The sequence below is a fragment of the Gigantopelta aegis genome, chromosome 6 (assembly GCF_016097555.1).
Source record: "Gigantopelta aegis isolate Gae_Host chromosome 6, Gae_host_genome, whole genome shotgun sequence".
NCBI lineage: Eukaryota > Metazoa > Mollusca > Gastropoda > Neomphalida > Peltospiridae > Gigantopelta > Gigantopelta aegis.
The window spans coordinates 31778761-31802305 of NC_054704.1; the positions used below are offsets into that span (position 1 = coordinate 31778761).

Consider the following 23545-nt stretch of genomic DNA (forward strand, 5'->3'; position numbering starts at 1 on the left):
TAGCACACCTATAGTAAAAGTAGAAAACAGTACACATTTATATAATTCAGGATTTACCATATTTAAGCCCTAGGAGAAATTTTTATCTGAAATTAGGCCCAGGACTTAAATTAAGAAGTTGAAAAAAAGTTCGAAAACATATTTATACTATAATAATATTTGTACCAGACCTTGCCTTTTAAGGTGCGCGGGTGCGATCGCTCTCGTACAGTGCACGTAATTTCAATCTGGCGAGAGTGAAAAATAATGCACGTTACACTTAACAAACAACACACGTAAAATAATTTTGGATATTGATTGCCACTATTTACCGTATGTAGCTGATAGAAAGATCCGTTTAATAATACCAGAAAAAAATGTTACGAGAACGGTACCATCCATGCAAGATTTTAATATATGACTGGTACTTATCTTTGCTATACAAATTGGAAAAAACTGGTTTAATAGACATCTTCGAAGACGTACCAATCCGATCAAAACTTCTTTGCCTATTTAATTTATTATTAATTAGAAACAGTCCACTTTTGTAAGGTAATAGATCACAACGTCTGATATAACTCATTTATACTGTTCATATAGTTATGACAAAAAGAGAAAAGGGATTGAATTAAATAGTGGCTTCTGTAGCCTACACTAACTCGCTATGGAAATCAGCAAAGTCAGTCAAATTGTCTCGATTAGTTCATAACTGTTAGCCTACAAACCTTACGTGAGGTCCCGATATTGGCAATCGTGTAGTTTTATACTTTCTTTAAAAAAAAAAAAAGGAAAAGGAAAAAAGAAAAGAAATTTAGACGGAATAATAAAAAGAAGGAAAAGAAATGATAAAAGATATGTAGGAATAAGCCTAGGTATTTTTTTACGTCTATTATCTTTCTTTTTTATCTTTAAAAAGAAAATCAAATAAAACTTATTTAAATATTTGTATTTCAGCCAGACGTTAATGAATGTACATATGTTATTTATATATGAATATGTACACACTATAGTAACAGGAACATGTGACTGGAACATGATTTGATGCGCAGTACTCTGTGGCATATTGACTAATCAGAGCTATCGGGGTCAGATTTTTACTCTTGGAATTATGCATGCACATGCTGGTCTACTTGACAAGTTATTACGCATTGATGATGTCTAAAATTATGGGTTTTTTTTATTATCTTTATTATGGCATCCCACGTTTGGAATAAAATCCTTTGTAATGACATATTTTGTCAGTTTGTATATATTTTTTCTCAACAACATTGGGGCCATTCTAGGTCAATGACGTAATGCTGTCAGAGCTGTTCGTATCTTGTAGCAGAATTGTTTGCATCAAATTATCTGAATAATACATATTGTAATTAAAACATCAAATTGTTTGCATCAATGTATACATGTCATAATTTTATTTCTATAGTACTACTCCTGAAACTTTTTAATAAATTATAACTCCATTCCTGAAAGGGAAAAGAACTCGGACTACACTAATGAACCAAAGAACATAAAATTAGAAGAAAACATTATTGCTTTATTGCTTCATTTTTGCAACATATGTCTCTGCATTTACATTACCAATTACTTCATAAATTAATAATGCTTGGTTTTCACTCGCCATAACATTTTGAGGTGTGTGATTTTTCACTCGCCTTTGTTTTTCAAAAGCTAAGGCTGTTTGTACTATAATAAATATATAGGATAGCAATAGAATATTCACATAATAATTATCATTCCAAAACTAACCTTAGTAAATACAAAACCATGTTTCAACATCAGATGGATTGGGTAGGACAGTTATTAATTTGATTTTTAATTGAAAAGGTTCATGTATACATGCATTCTAGCTACTTTAGTTTCATAGTTGAGAAAAGGGAAGAGCTATAGTGCTTCCAACGTCAATCAGTATAATTGTTATTGTTATATTAATGGATACATGATGTTTATTTCATGTGTAATTTCTGCTTAAATTAGGTAAGGATTCTTGGCGAAGCAAGGACACTACAATTTTCATATTATCAATTTATTTAATTACGTTATATTTGATATTGATTAATTTGAAGGTATTTTAATTATTATTATTATTATTATCTAATTATTATTATTTTATCACAGTTAAATGTAAAGATATATAAACTTATAATACATTTAAAATGTGTTACTACAAAGCTTATTCTATTCTTAATGGTAAATATGATCTAATTTTTTGTTCGCTTGGGTGGATATCTGTTAAAAAATAATGTTTTTTAAACCCATGGGCTTCATTTCGGGTGGGCTTACGTGGAAATCCCCAGTAATTTGTATTACAGTAATTAAAGGGAGGGCAATAGAGTTTTTATTTATTTTTTATTATTAAGTCCAAACCTGGAAGCAACAAAAATAGAAATCCATCAACTCCAAATTCTGGTAAAGTTAATTTAGCATGTGTGCAGGACAATTAGTAAAGATAATACTTTATAATAATAATAATTTATATAAAAGATTTTAACTAAATTAAAGGAAACGTTCAAGAACAGTACATTTAAATTTATTGTAGGTCATTAAATTAAAAACAGAAAACAAATTTTGTGACCTTGCAAACAGCTAACTAAAACATAATAGGATGAATCGATGAAAAAAATACATTTGTGTTTATTAGTACTTTGTATTATAGTTCATAAAGGGACATTCCTGAGTTTGCTGCATTGTAAGATGTTTACGACTGATACAATATTTCTACGATTAAACTTACATATTAAATAAATTTTCTTGTTTAGAATATCAGTGTCTGTATATTCAATGTGTTTCTGGTCATCTTAAGATTTGTAAGAAGCCCAAATTGGATTTTGTCTTCAAATAATTTTGTATGTACGAAGAAATATATTTGAGGAAATAAAATTAAATTTAACACAGTACAAATATTAGAATTTTTTTTAATTTACAATTTACAGCCACTAATATTTTATGCAGGAAAATATATTTGATTTGTAATTACAACCGTTAAAAATCTCTGTTAGTCAATAACATCTTAAACATTGCAGCAAACTCAGGAATGTCCCTTTAATAGAGACATGAAAGGTCAATATATACAGTCAAACTTCTATCACTCCACCTACGATCTCTCGAAAACTTCAATCTCTCGATCTGAAGTGACGGTCTCGGCCGAGTTGCTATACAAACTAGTAATAACGACCTTCGAAAACTCAAACTTCAAAAACTTGATAAATTCGATCTCTCGATCTAATTCTTTGGTCCTGCCATAAATATTTAATAGAGTATGCACCTCTAAATCTCGACACGTGTGGATTGATCAAACTGTCGTTGCCGATAGTATTTTAAAGACGAATGTATTGTTAATCATGTCAGTCAAGCGAAGCGCGCCTGTCTCGGGTGTTCTTGGCTGTCGAGGATAAAGCTGATAATTACAGAATAATAGATCGCCGACTAAGCAGAACGAAATGATCCTGTGTTTTGTAGTCGGTGTCCGTCCATGGTGGAAAGCCTCGCTACCTTAATACTTACTTACAGACACAGTCTGGTTAACTTCAAAGAGCATTTGTAATAATTGTTAGCTCCGTTTGTTTTTTGCTGTCAAAGGCGTGAATAGTGTCTAGCTTTAGTTTTTCTATTTATGTATCAGTTAATGTTTATCAATCACCAGTCATTTAGTTATGTTAAAATTGATACATCACAGATCAAGCAATCTGGGGAAGGACCCGGTAACGTGGGGTTTGCCAGATCAGTTTTAAAAAGTTCAGCTTTCTTGTCATCCAAGCAATCTTGTGTAGGGCCCAGAAATGGGCTTGGGTGGCTAGATTGGAGAAAGAAAGTAGAGTGCAAAGTGTAAATAATTTTGTGTAAAACAAATGTACTTATAATGTTATTCGGTATTCAGTGTTTTATTTCTTAGTTACGTTCCGCTGTGTTTTGACATCTGTAAAATATGTCAACGTTACTTTCTGTTATTTATATATGTATGCAAATGCCTTCTTTTTGTTTTGTTTTCTCTGTCAATAAATACATGTAGCCTATATGCCCAAGCATATATTTCAAATTCATCTGGATTATCTTTTTTGTTTTATTTACTTTTACAATATATGCAAAATGAATGTACCACAGGCGTTGAAGATGCCAACAGCTGGGGTGGGATGGGATGAGATGGGGTGGCGTGGGGTGAGGTGACTGATATATTAATTCGTCTTTCAACTGGGGACGCATAGTTTTCAGAGTTCAGAGGTAGGCAGCAAAGCGCACGCTTCTTACAATATTAAGCGAAATCAACTAGTTGCAATGCCGCAACCAGCTTCAATGCAGTTTCAAATTTTAACTTGTTTAATTTCGAAAACTCGAACTCCTTGAAACTCAAACTATTTCCTCGCCTCCTTCAAGATCGAAGTTTGACTATATATATATATATATATCTTACTTAGTATTTGAAGTTAAATTAAACACACCTAAATATAGTACCCTTCATAGAATATTTTATTCAGGCAGTTAAAAGGATTGTGAAAAGAGCAACATATTTAGTTATCTTAAATATTATTATTATTATTGCACATTTAAACAGCATGATTTGACAAGCAGCTGTTGCCTTCAAAACTGGTGCCTATGTATGTGTTCTTGGAATATCTTGAATTTAGACTGTTTCCCAGTCTGTCCAAAACAGTACTCACATGTCAGAAAAGAATAGAACCAAAGTTAAAGTTTGTTTTGTTTAGAGGACATTGATTTATTAATCATCGGCTATTGGATGTCAATCATTTTGTAAGTCTTGATATATAGTAGGAAGGATTTTTTTATATGCACCGTCCCACAGACAGGATAGCACATACCATGGCCTTTGGTATACCAGTGCTGTATTCAGTGCACACTGTAAGACCTTTGAATGATCTTTGATGTATTTCAGATGAATCTACTGCAGAAAACATTGGAAAATCACCAGAAAGCTCAGTCTCAAACACCTAGCATAGCCGGGAGACCAGCTGCCTCGGCACAGCCAAGGTAATAGTACTGAAATAAACCTGCTTCTTGGGCAGAACATCTGTTTTGTTAAAATGTCATGACATTTGTGGAGATGCTATACGATGTAGTACCACTTGGTGCATGACACCTGTGCGAGCTGCCAATAAAATTAATATAACAATAGTTGTGTGACACTAAGGATAGGTGGAGATGTTTTCTATTAAGTAGGTGATGTATTGTTGATTGAATCATTGCATATGGCAGCTTTTACCAAATATGTTACTATTGACATTGATTGGATTTCATGGTGTATACGCACTTAAGAAGTCTTATGTACTCGAATACCCTTAAAGGGACATACCCTAGTTTTTATACACTAAGGCATAGTTTTGACTACTGGAGCCGTTTTTGATAACTGAAGTCACACTTTACTTAGATTTTATTGTTTAGATTATCCATTTCCGCACATTTGGTTTGTGTTTGGTCATGCTGGTGATTTTAATATCACAAAAGGCATTTCTCATATTTTGAAAAACACATGTGTGTCTTGAGAAGTAACAGTTATGTAGTCGAGTTTTAGTCTGATTTTTGGAGGGTATTTCATCATTTCAAAGTCACAGACTCATGTTTCACTCAAATGTAACTTTATTCAAATGTGTTACAGGTTTGTAGATTAACTAAACTTAGTGTGCATTTCCATGGGCTGGAACTAGGGTATGCCCCTTTAAAATATTAAGCTGTAGTTTTCATTAGAACTAAATAAAAATATTGTCTAAATAAAAACAATATTTATTCCATCTTTTACATGGTGGTAGGGATTGGTCGACAGGCAGACACCTGTATTAGAACCTTTCTCCACAAATTTAGAACAGATACATTCATATAAACCAGTTTTTTTAAATTTAAATTGGAGCCAACTTTTATCTTTAAGGTAAGACATTGTATGATCCTAAAATAAGTATTCTAATCTTGATTTTTAGTGATGCTATTGAAAACGAAATAAAAATTAAAAAAAACAGGTATATGAATGTAACTGTTCTAAATTTGTGGGGAAAGGTTCTAATATAGGCTTATGCCTGTCGACCAATCCCTACTACCATGTAAAAGATGGAATAAATATTGTTTGAAACAAAAAACTTTAAAATTCTATTATCTGTTACACCATTTGTATTCTCTGTTTCAGTGTTGTTGCAGCAGAAACTCCTAAAAAGGCCAACATTCGACCAATGGCCACTGCCGTAACATCTGTTCGACCCACAACGCCCATTTCCCACAGTTCTGCTGCAGCCAAAGTGACGGCTAGTATTCGCCCCATGGCAATAGCTCCCTCGTCTGCACCTTCAGCTTCCACATCCGCATCAACAAGTGGCATGACACCAACAGCCACTGTGATGCCGACTACTGTGACACAACAAGAAGTTGTTGAAGGTTTGTAAATAATTGTAACAGAAATGATGTGCAAAATATGTTTTGATATTATTTTTAATTTCTTTAATTTGATTATTTTAACTATTGTCATGTCAAAGGTTTTCAGGTTTTGGTATATTGCTTTGTGATGGAGTGATTAAAAACAATTGCTGGCTTAGCTGATAATTGCTGATTAATAAAATATGAATAAAGACAAAACTCTGTAAGCTTGAGTTGAGTGCATCATTAAATAAAACATTTCCTTCCTTCCATAAGCTTGATGTGCAATTTTCAATACTTATGATATGTTTATTCATCCATTGTTGTTGTCAGGCGAGACATAGCCCAGTGGTAAAGCGCTCGCTTGATGCGCAGTCGGTTTGGGATCGAGCCCCGTCAGTGGGCCCATTGGGCTATTTCTTGCTTCAGCGAGTGCACCACGACTGGTACACCAAAGGCTGTGGTATGTGCTATCCTGTCTATGGGATGGTGCATATAAAAGATCCCTTGCTGCTAATCGAAAAGAGTAGCCCATGAAGTGGCAACAGTGGGTTTTCTCCTTCAATATCTGTGTGGTCCTTAACCATATGTCTGACGCCATATAACCGTAAATAAAATGTGTTGAGTGCATCGTTAAATAAAACATTTCCTTCCTTCCTTCCATTTATGTTGTCTGTTTTTCTGTTGTTTTTATGTTGAACTGCAATATATACAATGGTTTTTTTGCTTGTTAAATCTGCACATGCAAGACATAGATTTTTGTAATGTTCATTTGTTTGTTTATTGATCCCTCAGTTTGTCTCATTTGTAAGGTTCTCTTTCAGAAGGACCATCGTCAACAGCCACGCCTCAGACGAGTTCCGGTGGTATTCCATCGGCCAGCGTGATGGCCTGGCCCCAGCAGGTGCAGAGAGTGTCGCCACAAGTGGAAATTGTTCAAGGTGTGCTTTATTTACTGCAGCATGTCTCTCAGTTAATAGCTTTTTTTGTGTCTCGCGTTTACGAAGTAAAAAGGCAAGACATAGGTATTGCTTGTCAATGTCAGCTATCGATTCGCTGATATACATAAAGTAGTGTGTCAGTGGATAACTTAGGTAAGAAAACATTCTTAAATTTCTCAACTTTATGTAATGATATATTTACCTATAGTCCGTCCCACGGGGAATGCCATTTTTTATGCTATGGAATTTACTACAAGTTATTTATTTCTGAACCGATTGTTTTCTAAATTGGACACAAAAATAGTATATTTTTGTTATTTTCAAAACAATTTTAGTTTTCTTCTGATGTCAAACAAAACTGAAATTATTTACAAAGAACATTTTTATAGGAAGATGGCATGTATGAAAAACATATTTAATTTGAAACATAAATTTCTTTCCATACATAAAGAAAGAAATGTTTTATTTAACGACGCACTCGAGCGCTTTACCACTGGGCTACATCCCGACCCCCATACATAAAGAGACCTGTATCTCAGGTGAGGTTAAGCATTGACGAAAAAAGAAGTTAATACAAATATTTTGTTTCAGGAAATGAATCTGATCTCATAGAAGAATCAACGCACATTACTGACCAGCCTGTTCAGTTAACTCCTTCCCAGCAGACACCACAGCAGATGGTGCAGCCAGTGCCATCTACGTCCTCTCACATTACCACACCAGAGGGACCTGGTGTAGCTCAGCCAGTGAAAAGACAGAGAGATGATACTGAAAGGTATGGTATTAAAATAATCTTTCATTCAGAAAATATTATGATATATATTTTGTATAATTGTTAGTCTTTTATTTTTTGTCTTTTTTGGGGGGTTTAAACAGAGTCCTGTTCCAGGAAGCAACCTTAATTCTAAGATCATCTGAAGTGCATAAGATCACTTCGTGGAACAGAGCCAAGCAGGCCCTAACCTAGAATTGAAATAGTAGGAGAAGTGACTTCTCACTTCCCAGAACAAAGGGGAGAAGTTTGATAAAAATAAGCAAAGTGAACATTTATCAGTACATTTCGTAATGTGTCGCTATGTTCTGCATTAATTCGAAAAAATTCTGAATTATACCCTCAGTTCTAATCATAATATTTTGATATAAAATACTACTTCTGGTAATAAAATTTAAACAAAACAGTTGTATGTTTCAGTAAAAGCATGATCTTGTTAAATCGATGCTTCGACGTAGTCTGCTTCCAAAGTAAAAACACAAACCAACATACAGTGACTAGGTGCCAAGTGAGCTATGACACTAAACAAGTTGGTGTGTTGTGTGATTACGTTTTCAAATTGGATTAGGTCCAAAATATTATGGCAACTTCAATCTCTCACAATTGCTAATAACTCAGTGACTTGAGCCGAATTTCAGCAAAAAACCCCATTTATTTCAGGCGGGAAGGAGGGGCAGGGCGGGGGAATTTGCCCTGCAAGATCAGGGCCTGGCCCAGGATTGTTATAAACAAAATATGTATTGTTATAATGAACACAATTGTATTAAAAATTTCTTTCAGTCAAGAGGACTCTGAGACCCAAGCAAAAAGAACAAGGATTGGCCAGGTTTGTAGTATCAGTCTTTCTAATTTATTTTATATTTTTTGTCTTTCTTTGTGTTTAACGTTTGAAAAAATCAAAGGGTCAGTATTCATTGCTTAGGGCCAGCCTTTTAAAATGAATTGTTTGCTTTAATGTGACCACATCTTATTAAAATTGACCCACACCTATTTTTTTAACTCAATAATTTAAAAAAAATCTATGAAAACATGAACCATTTCCAGAATGGTGATATGGGTTATACATGTTTTCATGGTTTAGGAATGAATAGCTGAGTAGCAAAATAATCCTTCGTCTCAAGATGTTAATATTTCATTTTATTCAGTAGTGTGTTATTTTTTTTATTATTTTTTTTTTTTTTTTTTTTAGGTTTTCCCAGTTTTGCTTTTTGTAAATTGTTTTATATTTTTAATGCAATTATCTCCATACTCTTTTTTTTTTTTTTTTTTAATACCAAATTTTATTAAATGAATTTTTCTGGTTTTGACAGTTTCTTAACTGTTTCTGCTTCGTTTGAATTGTTTTATATTTCAAGCAGAATGTTTCCATTTTAAATAAGGCATCTTGTTTTATTTTACTAAAATAATATTTGATATTAAGGAACAGTCTCCAATCCCTACTATCACATTAACCGATGAGAATTCGCACACTGTAAGTCTGGAGTCGGGAATCGCGCCTCTCGGTCCGGAGAAGCCAGCCATGGTGATGCCTCAGCCCGTCCAGCCCATTCCACAGAACACGGCCTCTCAGGTTTCAAATCAAACACTTCTCTTGGTGTTGTCATTATTATATTGAGTGAATCAGAAATGGGGTTTTTTTTTTTTTTTTTTGGGTGTTGTTGTTTTATTTGCAGTTATATAGCCGAAAACCTATGTAGCATAGAACATTGAAAATATTGACAGAACCAGTTTATTATGTTGTTTATGGTTAAAACAAATTTGTTTGTTTACAGTATTTGCTGTTGTTGCCTCAGATCAGTAAGCCAATGTCAATGATGTTTATTTTTTAATAACTGTTTAATGATTCATTAATTGTAATGAAATCAAATCAATGTTTACATTAACTTTTAAAAACACTGTTCACCCAACTGATTGCAATATTTTTTTAGTTACTAGTTTTTTTATCATTTAAATTATTTTAAATTATTATTATTATTCAAAAACATAAGGTATTTCTTATTTACCACTGCCATAATAGTGTGTCTTATTACAGCATTACAATTATTTTAAAGGATGGCCCTAGTATTGTTTCATTTCTGTTATTTGCTTAGTTTAATAACTAATAAAATTTAATGATTTTGATCACATTTCTAAATTAATAAAATAGTATAACATAGACAAAATAATTTGTATTGACCTCATATTTCAATTATAATTAAAGATGGAATTCCTAGGATATGTTAAATATTAAATATTTTGTATCATCCAGTTCTGCTTCATACTTATAGTAAATAGTATTGCAAAGTCTGTCTACTACTATATGTAAAGAAACTAACCACCAGGAAACTAGCCAGGATGAAAATTAGCCTTTTTGTGTCTTTTGCATCAATTTTAACCACAGCCCAAAATAGTGGCATTAGTGCAAGTGTGATGCGATTTCTTATTAGAGAGAATTTGTGCCTTCACGAACTGAGAAATATATGTAGTATTTTTCTAGCAAAACCATTTACTGTACAAAATTATTAAAAGTGTAGTTTATTTGTGTTTTATATTAGTAACGACATTATAAGATGACAAGGGGTGATTGCAGTTACTTTAATATTCTGTAAAAAATTGTTTTATTAAAAATATTCTCTTACAGTCTGAAACTATTGCTTTCTCATCGAGTCAAACAGAGAGTCAGTTTAGAGAGCAGGTTTGTGTTTTCAATGTGATTTTTGTTTTTATACTCAAAAAGCACATGTACCTGCAGTTTGGTGTAATTTTTACATACTCTCACCCACAAATTAATAAAAGTGATAAAAAAAAAAAATATATTTTTGTAACTACATTCATTTGTTGGTAACACGGATGAAAATAAATAAAACTTTTAAGGTAAAATTGTATTATTTATAGTAAAGAATCTTTAGGTACCCCTGCTCGGTGGTAAATAGATGGTGGAAATGTGCTTTTACTAATTAACATAGACTTAAATATTTTATACTTAGTCTAGTCTAATATCTAGGTTGATTTAATCTTAGTCTTTAGTTCCCTGCATCAATTCTAGAACATTGATCCAACCAGAGACCAACTCTTTTTTTTGGGGGGGGTGTGGGGTGGGCATAAAAGCAATCTGACATAACTAAATATATAAGATATACATAATTTTCCTCTTTCAGGAAGAAACCATCACTTTTACAAGTGATTTAACAGAAAGTCACTCTGCTGAACAGGTTTGTTTTTCCATTGCCATTCCATTACCTGCCAATCTAGTGGAGTTGTTGTGGGTTTGTTTTGGGGAGTTGTGTAGGGGTTTTAAAAGATAAATATGTTTATGGAAAATGGCATGACTTTTTATATATGACAATTAGGAAATTATGCACAAATTTATAATACATATTTTTTAATGAAAATTGTGGATGAAGTGTCCATTTTACCAACAAAAAAAAGTAGAAGAAATATGACAACTAATATGAACAGGATAGACCCATTTGTGAATATTACATTGTAAGCAGGAAAGAAAGGAAATGTGGGTCAGCAGGGAATATTGCATTGTAAGCAGGAAAGAAAGGAAATGTGGGTCAGCAGGGAATATTGCATTGTAAGCAGGAAAGAAAGGAAATGTGGGTCAGCAGGGAATATTGCATTGTAAGCAGGAAAGAAAGGAAATGTGGGTCAGCAGGGAATATTGCATTGTAAGCAGGAAAGAAAGGAAATGTGGGTCAGCAGGGAATATTGCATTGTAAGCAGGAAAGAAAGGAAATGTGGGTCAGCAGGGAATATTGCATTGTAAGCAGGAAAGAAAGGAAATGTGGGTCAGCAGGGAATATTACATTGTAAGCAGGAAAGAAAGGAAATGTGGGTCAGCACATTTAAACTACGACTGTTTGGTATGTAAATCAGTTATTTTAACACTTAAGTCAAAAAGAGAGAAAACCTGCTGCCCCAACATAGATCATATTGTAACGGGTTGCCTTTTCCTAAACACGAGGGAACTCTAGTGTCCACAATTGCTCGTGCCTGTAAAAGTGGTAGGTGTATCATGAACAATTGTGTTTCAGAGAGACCTCGCCAGAGATGGATAAGGCAAAATAAAAAAAAAGAGTTGGTGATCATCCTTTTGATCACACAAATCAGGGATGGGGGGGTGGAGGTTTTTGTTTTAATTTTTTTCCGTGAAAAACTTTATAAAACCCTGGAGACCATTTTGTTTGCAGGGATAGCAGCCAACCGCGTATGCGCCTGGATGTTGTAGTTCCTTCACTGGCTGCCAGATGGACCTGGTGATGGTTTAACCCATTACAGTGCTTACGAAAGTTGAATTGCTGCTATCTCGATGCATTTTTAACAGTTTTTAACAAAATAAAAAATAAAATAAATTCAGGGGCCGGGTGCATTTTTCAGGTACGGGCAGGGACGATCACCAACTCTTTTTTTTTTTTTTTGGCCTAATTGTAGCCGAGTTAGAGACGTTCTTCTCAGGGTCTTAGAGAAGTTAAGGTCCAATCCCAATTAATAACTATGTCTAAAGTATACAGCTGAAGAAAATACCACAACACAACAAGGATCTTTTATATAAAATTCTTTATATTGTACTCGCTTGTTGTTGACAAGGAAAATTGCGTGATTTGTCAATAAAGTTAAAAGTTCAATTTATAATCCGAATTGAATAGATTGTAAGTTGTCCAGTGTTGTATAACACACAAACACGTATACTAGTGTCAAAGATGCACACTGGCACTAAGAGGCTTCCACTCCTACATCAATGGTAGCAACTCGAACAATGTCAACAGCAAACAACATCAGTAACGTACAACGAAGTGTATACTGGCACTTAACTTGCAAACAGAAGTAACTAGAATAACTGTCTTCAACAACAGGTACTGTACACACTGGTCGAGTCCTGGTCCGGGGGTTACGTAGTCGGTCTGGAGTTTTAGTTAGCACCACTGGTCTGGAAAAGGTGAAGAATAGTGTTCATGTCGGAGGAACTATTTCTGTACTTCCTGTCTGGTCTGCTCACAGTGTTACCAAAATGATGTAGCGTACAGGATCGCAAACGTCACATAGACGTCTTGGGATTCATCATTAAGTAACATTATCTATTAGGTAGTTTACTAAAATTCATTTCACTTGTATTCACACTGCGCTCCCATGCACTGCGTTCTTTAGTGCCCTTTTGCGCCGTGCGCTCTTTTGTATTGTGCATTATTTTGTGCTGTGTGCCCTTTTGCACTCCTTTACGTCTCTCTTGCATCCTTGTGCACTCCACTGCACCTTTTATGCGTTCTTTTGCATAAGTGATGAATTGTTTATTTCCTATACATATCTGCATCCCATTTCCTTGTGTACTGGCGACCATTCCATTCCTGCTGGTTCTGTGTTCCGTCCTGTGTGTCTTCGGATTTGGGGGAATCTACAAGCCAGCGAGAGCACTGTGCTGTGCTTCTTTTATACGGGTGGAAGTGTACCACGTGACCGACTGACTACGTGTCCGCTGGTACAGGACATCATTCTCTGTGTTTCTTCGTCATACCCAGTCCACCATAATGAACCCGGAAAAAGGTTGCAAATATTCGCCATTTCATACTTAGTATTTGTAGAACAGCCAATTAAGAATACTTTCTTGTTTCTTAATAATTATTTCTTACTTCCAGAATATTTTAATTATATAAATTCATTCTGCAACATGACAATATTTGCAGCTCATTGTAAATTAGCGAAATAACTATTTCCGCTGTGTTAATTTGTAAATAAAACATTTACAATTCAACTGCATTTTGTATTTTATCAAAGTACGGGCATAGTCCATTTCACTACCCTCGCCCTTCTTGATGTCTCCACCCGAGACAATAATTTTGTTCACCTAAAAATATTTATAATTTAAACGTTCTCACCCTCTCAAAACAAAAATACTTTAAAAAAAAAAATAATAATAGAATAAGTCAATAATAATAAAAACAAAGAGAACAAGGAAAGTTTACCATTATTGTTGTTGTTTTTTTTATTTTTTATTTTTTTTTGTTTTTTTTTAATTATAGGTCAATGTTAATTTTTTGTTTTGTTCAAAAGACAAGTTCACTGAGTTCAGGGATAACCGGTGAGGTTATAATCTTTCTCCACCTACGTCTTCGTTACCGTGACCGTGACCTCCCTTGGCTGTCCGCCCGTCTGCATCACTATATCTCGCATCGAGGGCCGGTTGCGCAGGTCCACTGGCTTTATAACATTTTCAGGAACATCAAGTGGTATCAGCTTATACGTGTTGCCTTGGTCAACAATGGGCGTAGAAGTGGCCGGTGTCTCCCGGTTGGGACGTGGCTTCACTGTCTTGGTGTCTCCCAGCTGTATATAAGTGGGGGAGTAACCCCCTGCAATCAATTCCTCTACTGTGGGAAACAGTTCTAAGTCTGCGGAGTGCCTATCGCTGTCTGACATTCCTGCAGATGTCTTAACCAGCGGGTTGAAAACTGGGATGGGGCTGGTCATGGATCTGCTCGATCTTCTGTCCTGTCCCTCTGCAACCTATCCTGGCTTCTTGGCAATCCGTTCCAGGCTCTCGGGGGGGGGGGGATTCGTCTCCTGGGTGATCGGTTCCGGGATCGACCTCTAATTGGCAAACGAGTCTTCTGATCATATAGTGAACGGCTTCATCCCCTGCGTGGCACTTCCCTTTTGATGTCGGGACTGCCGCTCGATACATGATCATCACGTGTATGGGCAGTAGCGGCATGCCTTCGTAAGTCTCGGTCATTTGGTGACATAGTCGCAATCCATACAACAAAATTTCAAATCTTGGATGTCGCTCATCTTTATTTCTCTCGAAGCACTTCTAGCAAAATGAGGCTCAACGCGAGGTAATTCTTGTTTTATAGCCCCCGACGTGACATGATACAGCAGATAATCCTCATAACATTTAGGATGATGTTTTGAGCGTGACGTCATTTGATTCTCCTCCAAATACACCGCAGCTCAATTGGGGAATGGAACTTCGTCGATTTCTGCCGTTTTCTCGTCACCCGTTATCGTTATATCTATGTCTGACGTTTTTACATTTTCTGAAACAACATTAACCTCTACAGTATTTGTTTTTGTCATTTCCCGCTCAAAATAGGGGTTTAGCCAATCTACGTGTACAATGCAACGCGATTTTCCCACATCAGAAATTCTGCGGATTATTTTATATGGCCCGTTCCAGTATGTTTGCAATTTTGGGGATATTCCAATACGCTCCAGAGGTGTATACAGCCACACCAGATCACCAACCTGAAATTTACTGAAATTTAGATGTGTTTTGTATAGTCGTTTTTGCCATTGTAAATCCTGCCCCAAATGTTTTCTAGCTATTTCATGTACTGGTTGCAACTTTTCTTCTAAACGTATGACAGATTTGTGCAGCGACTCCTCTGGATTTCTAGTCGGGAGCCCGGGTAGAATTTCTACTGGGAGGGTGACCTCACATCCCAACATGAAATTAGGAGTGAATCCAGTGCTTTTGTGTTCAGTGGAACGGTACTCCATGCACACCATTTGCGAACATTCGTCCCAATTGCGTTGGTTCTCATCTACATAAGCACTAAGCATGGCTTCTATAGTGCAATTTAACCTTCCCACCATGCCACCAGATTGTGGATGAAACGGTGTGGACCTTGTCTTTTCAATGTGCAGCAGAGTACACATCTGTTTGAATAAACTTGATCTGAGTGGATGATACAAGGAATTCCTAATCTGCTAACCACCTGACTAAGAAAAGCGTCAGCTACTGTAACAGCTTCCATATCTGGCAAGGGTACTGCCTCTATCCACTTTGTGAAATAGTCCTGTATCACTAATATATACGCATTCCCACGTTTTGACCGGGGAGAGGTTCCATAAGGTCCATGGCAATTCACTCTATGGGTTCGCCTGAGATACACAACTGCATGGATGCGTGTGTCTTTCTTCCACAGGTTTTCCTTTTTGCACACTGGTTGCAGGCTGCACACCAGTCTGTTACGAACTTCTGTAATCCAACCCAGTAAAATCGTCTGACTTTTGCTGTTTTGATGCGACCTTCATGGTACTGGGTCAAAATATCTTCTTTCATTTTTTTTATCTGAAACAGGAACAATAAACTAACGTAAAGCAGGGGCACCATCCAGTGTTTTCCACTGGCGGTACAACATTCCTTTCAGCACACCCAATACATGAAATTGCGACCAGTAGGTTTTAAGTGCACCACTTCTTCGTGGAATGTCCTTCCAAGGCGGTCGTTTTCCTCTGACTACCCATTCTATCACTTGTGAGATATCCGTATCCTTTTGTTGTACCTCTATCAATTCCGGTACCTCACGACTTTTTACACTCACTCACCTAACTCAAGCTCCACATTCAGATTGCCTCCCACATTGTTTACATGGTACCCTAGAAAGTGCGTCAGCATTTCCATGACTACGCCCAGCTCTGTGTCATATCTCACAATCAAAAGTTAAGAGAACATCCAGCCATCTCGCAAGTTGTGTGTCTCAGGCAAACCCATGGAAGTGTTTTATATTTTATCAAAGTACGGGCATAGTCCGTTTCAATATGAAGAAAGCGGTAAAGGATATTTTATCTGCACTTTCCAAAGGCAAAACAGTACATATCAGGACTGGTGAAAACCTGAGATGATTGGGGGTGATCAATCTCGTGACCCATCATCATATATCAGACAAGACCACTGAACTATAACATACACACACGCGTGTACGCACACACGTGTGCGCACACACACACGCACGCAGCACATACACACACGCACGCAGCACATACACACACGCAGCACATACATCCACACACACACAAACTGTTCTCCACAACTATTACTTAAAAAGTGGTTCTGTGTTATTCAATCTCTGAAAAACTGCATATTTAAATGTCCTCATGTTATATGGTAAGAATAACTGAAGTGACAGCTAGTTTCCCATCACTGTCTAGATCATGTCACAGTTACCACATGTAAAATGCTTAATAGCTGTTGGTTAAAAATATTTTGGCTCACACTAGAACATATTTTGGTTTATCCATTTTTCAGATATATAGAGTATATCCTTGAAAATCATTAAAATGTGGTTAATTCAAGAAATGTTTTATTAGCCAAAGACTAAATGTTGTAGCCACACTTTGTATTAAAATGAACAATTAGCTAATTTGGCAATGGACAGGGTGAATCCTAGCGTTGTGAAGCATTAATTTTTATTGGCTATTTTTTTTAGTTAATGATGTTGGATGTTTTCTCCCTCTCTGTTCAGACCCAGTCCGATGTGGTACCTGAAGGACATCAGGAAGATTCAGGGAGTGATGTCATCTTTGTAGCAAGTGATGAGGAAGAGGTGATTAATAGAATGATGTGAATAAAATGCAGGTTTAGTATTGAATATTAACACAAAGGTGTATATGCAAGTGGTGAGGAAGAGGTGATTAATAGAATGACGTGAATAGAATGCAGGTTTAGTATTGAATATTAACACAAAGGTGTATATGCAAGTGGTGAGGTAGAGGTGATTAATAGAATGACGTGAATAGTATGCAGGTTTAGTATTGAATATTAACACAAAGGTGTATATGCAAGTGGTGAGAAAGAGGTGATTAATAGAATGACGTGAATAGAATGCAGGTTTAGTATTGAATATTAACACAGGTGTATAGGCAAGTGGTGAGGAAGAGGTGATTAATAGAATGACGTGAATAGAATGCAGGTTTAGTATTGAATATTAACACAAAGGTAGAGCATCAGATGATTCTGGATTCCATGCAGGGTGGTCAAGAAGCAAATTGTATTACACAGCAAGTCATGTAGCCACATAGAGGATTACTTTAATGTACAGGTTTTCTTCATTAAGTTAACATATAAAAAACAACAGTGAAGCAGTTTGCTTCATCTGCCCTTTGAAACACATGAAGTTAATTTATGTGTTACTCATTAAATTTATGCTATTTTTTTTCCAAATGCAAATTTCCGACGCCATAAATAAAATGTGTTGAGTTCGTCGTTAAATAAAACATTTCCTTCCATCCAATTGCAAATTAGATTTATTCAGTTCTCATGGTTTTATAGACTTAAGCATTCCTTGATGCAGTTCATACATTCTTGAAAGGAAAATGTTGGACTGTTTTTGTAGTAAATAAATAATCCTATAAAGTTGAAGTGGGTTTTTTTAAATATAATAAATGTCAACTTTTGGAAAGAAAATTATTTTACTGCAAGTGATTATTTTTTATTATTATTTTTTTAAATAGTGTGGTCAAATGCAAGCATTTCAAGGCAATGAAATTGTTACAGAATTTGCTGTGAGTGTGCTTGTGCAGCTGTTTTATTGTATATATTCAGTTTGCTTTCAAGACCTTTGACCTCAATGGATATTCTAAGTACTTAGTTTAAATAGTAATTTTGTCATCTTGATAATTAGTTTTAATTTTTTCATTCTTTTTTTAAATTTACTAAACAGGTACCAGTAATTTACAAATAGCAATTTACAAAAGCATGTTCGGCATGATATCATATTGCCTGTTTTTATTAGTGAAAACTAATAAATATGTTTTTAATGAATCTGATGATAAGATGGATGAGGAAGATGATGATGATGATGACGACGACGATGATGACGATAACGACGATGATGAGGATGATTATGAAGATGACGAGGATGATAAAACTGGAGGCCAGGATGATGATGTTGTCATCATAGGTCAGTTTGTTATTAATATGTTATTCATTGTGCAGCAGTGAACATGTTTTTACAAGTTTGTTATTAATATGTTATTCATTGTGCAGCAGGGAACATGTTTTCACAAGTTTGTTATTAATATGTTATTCATTGTGCAGCAGGGAACATGTTTTCACAAGTTTATTATTAATATGTTATTCATTGTGCAGAGGGAACATGGTCTGATTCATGATGGCTGTAATTTGAAAATTGATTAGCAGCTACTATGTAATGATTTAGAATTGTGTAACAATGTCTGAAACTTACATAGCAAATCACAAACGCGACACTGCATAAAATGTTTCCTGTGTATATGTGAACAAAGGTACCAAATAAAATGTTTTGTGCCTAGACGTTTGAAGGGTATTGTTCTTAACAAAATTATATAGATGAGATAAACTGAGATAAAGTTAATTATAATCTATATTACCTTAAATACCAAAAAAACAGTATTCAGTGGGTTCTAACAATTGCTGGGCATGGAAACGAAATCCTTAGGCCTGCTAACCATCCTACTCTCAGAGAAGTCATATAATAAAATTGCACTTCTTTGTTGCCAAGATTACATCTAACGGACAATGGGGATTGAAAAATGATTTGTCATGGGAAGAAATAAACATTTTATGATCGGTCCTACATGCTTGAACATAAAAAAGAGGAAGTTCGCAGTGTTAAATTGTACTGAATACACATTATATACTTGTATACTTATCAACTGGTAAATCACTTAACTCTTTCCTTATATGCAGATGTCGATGACAATGATCAGCAGGTGGAGTCACGGAATGTAGCGGAAGCACCTGCAGAATCACAACAACCGGTGATCTCACAACAGTCGATAACCAGTTCAAACCCACCACCCCTGCAGTCAGTCGGCCAGCAGGCTGTTGGGCGAGCACAGTTAGCTCCCTTTATTCTTGGGGTAAGTTGTTTTCAAAAACCGAAATCGAAATAGTAAAGAACAGTTGTACAGATTACCAGCAGGTTACACATGTCAAGTAAGTCGAGAACGGTACTTAGTTATTTTAATTTGTCAAAAAAAGAAGTGAAATGATTGATTTTTGCATTGTTTTAGATAATTTGGCGAAATGTTCTGCTCACCCAGAGATAGCCCTAATACTAACTTGAATTAAGCAGTCATTTGTTTTAAAAACATGTATTATTTATCTGTTAAAAGTATGTGAACCAGTCATGACTTCTGAACCGAAAATGCTGTTTAAACCATGAGTCATTGATGACGTAATATTCAACGTATTGCTGAACATTAATGGTAGTTTTTTGGTAATCACGTGACATACAGTCCTTCCACTAATTTTCTTAATTTAGGGATGTTTCAGGATTTCAGTCTTGTCGTTTCCAAATGATTCCGTATGTGTACTAGCCTGGTATAGGCATTTTGCAAATGTGACGATCTGTAGTACTCCTAACCGTTGATAACATCTCCGCAGACACTGTATGGTGTCTGATGAACACCACAATGTCCAGCAGCAATGTTTTGTGCCATTCCAACATTAAGCATACTAATCGCTTGAAGATGTCCATTTTCTGAGAGGCGTGACATCACTTTGATGACAATCAGATACCACCAAAAGTGTTTTTCTGAGTTTTGCAGTCCATTGAGAAGGAAAATGACGTCAACAAGGAGCATGTGACCCAAAATGTGCCTTTGACAATCTGTGCGCATAAAGTCTGAATAGCATGTGAAATTGACAGAACATCTTTGGACTATCAAAGAGAATGGTTAAACAATCATTTTCTTAAATTTTCATGGCCACACTTCAAGTAAATAAAATTTTGCATTCATTCATTTCGGTCACAGAAACTTTTTTCCATTAGTATAGATGGTTGCTTAACACAAATTTGACTAACATTTATAAACTTGAAGGTGTAATTTTCCAGCATAATATTGAGTATAGCCACATAATTGTTTCCATGCATTATTGCTGCAATATGTTTAAACATGACAAATACACATTTATAATTTCAGTCTCAGCCCGGTCCGTTCGAAGAAGAGGACTGCACTGTTCCCAGCACTCCGACTCTCTCACTTCCTCGACGTGGAGATGGGTTCGCAGAAGCTTTAAAGTATGTTAGAAAACAGTGCTCAAATTTCCATAATATCTCAAAATGATCAATCATATTATATACATATTTTGCAAGTTTGGTTATGTTATAAAGAACAGGAATGCATGCTATACATTTTGAAATATTATATTAGGGAACATTGTATTTAGTATTGTGTCGCAATGTGTTATGCAAGTTTCAGAGATCGCTACACAATATTAAAACATTAGTTGTTAATCAATTTTCAGTTGACTAGAATATTACTAATCAAGATTTTAAAAACAAAATGTTTCCTAGATATATTTACTTGCAAATGGCTGTTCCATTAAAAGCAAATTTCAGTTTGATGATTTAACTAGGAAATTGACCCAAGACATTAATACCCTGTGATTTGTATTGAATATTTTTATATATTTGGTTGTAGTTCTCCTCACGTTCCTCAGAGTTTTGTGTTTGGCAGTGGAGTTGAAGGTCTCAGCCAGCCAGAACTGGCACAGCTAGAATCACAGAGAGGTTAGTGAAAATTAAATATCACTTAGCAATTAGTATGTGCTACAAAGTTATACGGGGTTTCTTCTTGTAATTTTAATATTAATTACAACAAATATTTGCAGATGTTGTTTTAGTCACTACTGTAAAGCCTACGTAAACTGAGTGTTGCATATATTTCCGTACCTGCATTTAACTTATAAAAATAGAACTTGTGTAAAAATATAAATAGCAGAGGGTCAGGGTAAATGAGGCCAAACTAATCAGGACCTTGTAAAAATACTGTTGGGTTATTAAACGTTCTCCATCTTTTCCTGTCAGTTGTAATCTATTTCTCTATATACACCCTATTTCTTTTATTTTAGGATTTTATTACTTTGTTTTCAGTAAAAAAAACACCTTAATTATGGGGCATGTTTTTTTTTTTAAAACCTACTTTCAGTTCTTGTTATTTTAATTTTGTCCACAGCACTAGGTATGGACGACACCCGGATGGATTTGTCTCAATTTGATGACGCCGGAGGTCGACCTGTCCCCTCCATGCCAGTTCCTGCAGCAACTCCCAGTAAGAATACTTGCATTTAAATAATACAAAATGGAGGTTAGAATTAGATATTCTGTATTCAAGGAAATTGGTAAAGCAGATTATTAGCATTTTAAAACATTTGGACCAGGTGACAAGAAAAATGTACATGCATGAAAAACTAGGGTCAGTGGTTTGTCTGTAAGAAGTTGAGATGTAGGTATTTTTCAGTGGCAGCGGTTGCGGTAACGGCATCAATGTTTGGGTGAAAGTTTTATGTTTAGATCAGTTTCTCTCACACTTTTAGTCCTAGGTCTGTGAAACTATGTTTATAGTTGCACATATGGATGTTCATCACAGTGCACCAAACCTGTTTATGGTAGGCAACACATTTAATTCCACAGAATTCTTGGGTTTAAATCATGAATATGTACTGCATAGTTATGCCATAAATATTGGTTAAACTGTTTGTAAGACTTGTACTGGGTAGGATTGAAAGCAATTACTTAAAAATAAAAAAGATTATCTCAGATAATCGGTGTTCAACCAGGTTTAGAAGATTTGAGCCAGTCATACATGTCATTCTAAGAACTTTTATCTTGTTTTAACCTTTAAATTTTGGGCCTTTAATTAAGTTGGTGTACTCTTCATAGAGTTGTACAGTGAAACCAGTTAAACTGGACACCCCAGGGATGAAATAAAAAGTCTGCATCCAGTTTAGGGAGTTTCTGTTCTCTAATAATAATAAAAAAAGGAACCTAAAAAATTGTCTGATTTTGAGGGAATTCTAGTTTACTGAGTGTCTGATTTTGAAGGGTTTAACTGGATTCATGGGTATCTCTCATATGAGCTATTAGCAAGCCTACAAACTGTATATTCTACACACACACAGAGAATATGTGAGAAGAAAAATACTAATACACTTAATCAGTCCTTGAAATTCGGACAAGTTTACTACGGCAGTTAAGTGCTGTCGCAAATAAATTTTGCAACAGCACTACGGCGGCAATTTTAAAGAAAAGATTATTGCTGTCAAAACTATTCATCTATGATCCACTGCAGTAATAATATGCTAAAAGATGACATCTCAACTTTACTTTAGTACTCTTCTATAGTACTCTTCTATATCGGAATAAACCGATTTATATTAATTGAGGAAACATTGGGCCACACTAGATTATAAATGATTTTTTCTGGGATCTGTAATTGGACAGAGTTCAGAGAAAAATGTCTAAAGACTTTTCACCACACTCAGATTTGCCGATTGCCGCTGAGAATTTCGAGGACTGCTTAATTACTCTAAAACTTCAGCAAAACCAGGGCTTAATATTGACACTATTTTATATATTAAGGTCGACGACAGTCACTTTTCGCACCCTTGTTTTGGGTTTGTACACAATAAATATAGCATATCTTACCGTAATTTCGTAAAAGGTACAATTTTTTAATCACAAGATTTTCTTCAAACACATTCAGATTCATTAGTAATGTTCAAACAAAAAAATTTCAATAGCAAGTTTGCATTGGAATTTTTCCAGCATTCTTAAAATGGAAATGTGATGTACCCACTGTATGATTATTGTAAGGCGATTCAAAGTGACGTCATTGGAAATTAGCTACATTATTACAATGCTTCACCACATTAAAATAAAAACTGGTCTACTAACCTTGACCCCTGTCAAATTTCTATAACAAGCGGACAATGTTGTTAACAGGTTGGTATTTTGTAATTATTCATAATTCTGGA

General features: G+C 35.2%; 1 protein-coding gene across 5 annotated transcripts in view; it reads left to right on the plus strand.

Annotated features, from left to right (window-relative positions):
* LOC121373993 (nucleoprotein TPR-like) overlaps positions 1 to 23545 on the plus strand; it is a 73531-nt gene that overhangs the window by 46981 nt on the left and 3005 nt on the right. For 3 of the 5 annotated variants that reach the window (XM_041500851.1, XM_041500850.1, XM_041500854.1), the window contains 14 exons: positions 4865 to 4959; positions 6104 to 6348; positions 7152 to 7268; positions 7860 to 8043; positions 8821 to 8866; positions 9461 to 9610; positions 10661 to 10714; positions 11178 to 11231; positions 17268 to 17348; positions 18578 to 18704; positions 19472 to 19644; positions 20710 to 20807; positions 21211 to 21299; positions 21745 to 21840. In XM_041500851.1, coding sequence (XP_041356785.1) covers positions 4865 to 4959; positions 6104 to 6348; positions 7152 to 7268; positions 7860 to 8043; positions 8821 to 8866; positions 9461 to 9610; positions 10661 to 10714; positions 11178 to 11231; positions 17268 to 17348; positions 18578 to 18704; positions 19472 to 19644; positions 20710 to 20807; positions 21211 to 21299; positions 21745 to 21840 — 1609 coding nt within the window. The remainder of the gene's footprint in view (positions 1 to 4864; positions 4960 to 6103; positions 6349 to 7151; positions 7269 to 7859; positions 8044 to 8820; positions 8867 to 9460; positions 9611 to 10660; positions 10715 to 11177; positions 11232 to 17267; positions 17349 to 18577; positions 18705 to 19471; positions 19645 to 20709; positions 20808 to 21210; positions 21300 to 21744; positions 21841 to 23545) is intronic. The other 2 variants (XM_041500852.1, XM_041500853.1) reach the window with 2 other exon arrangements.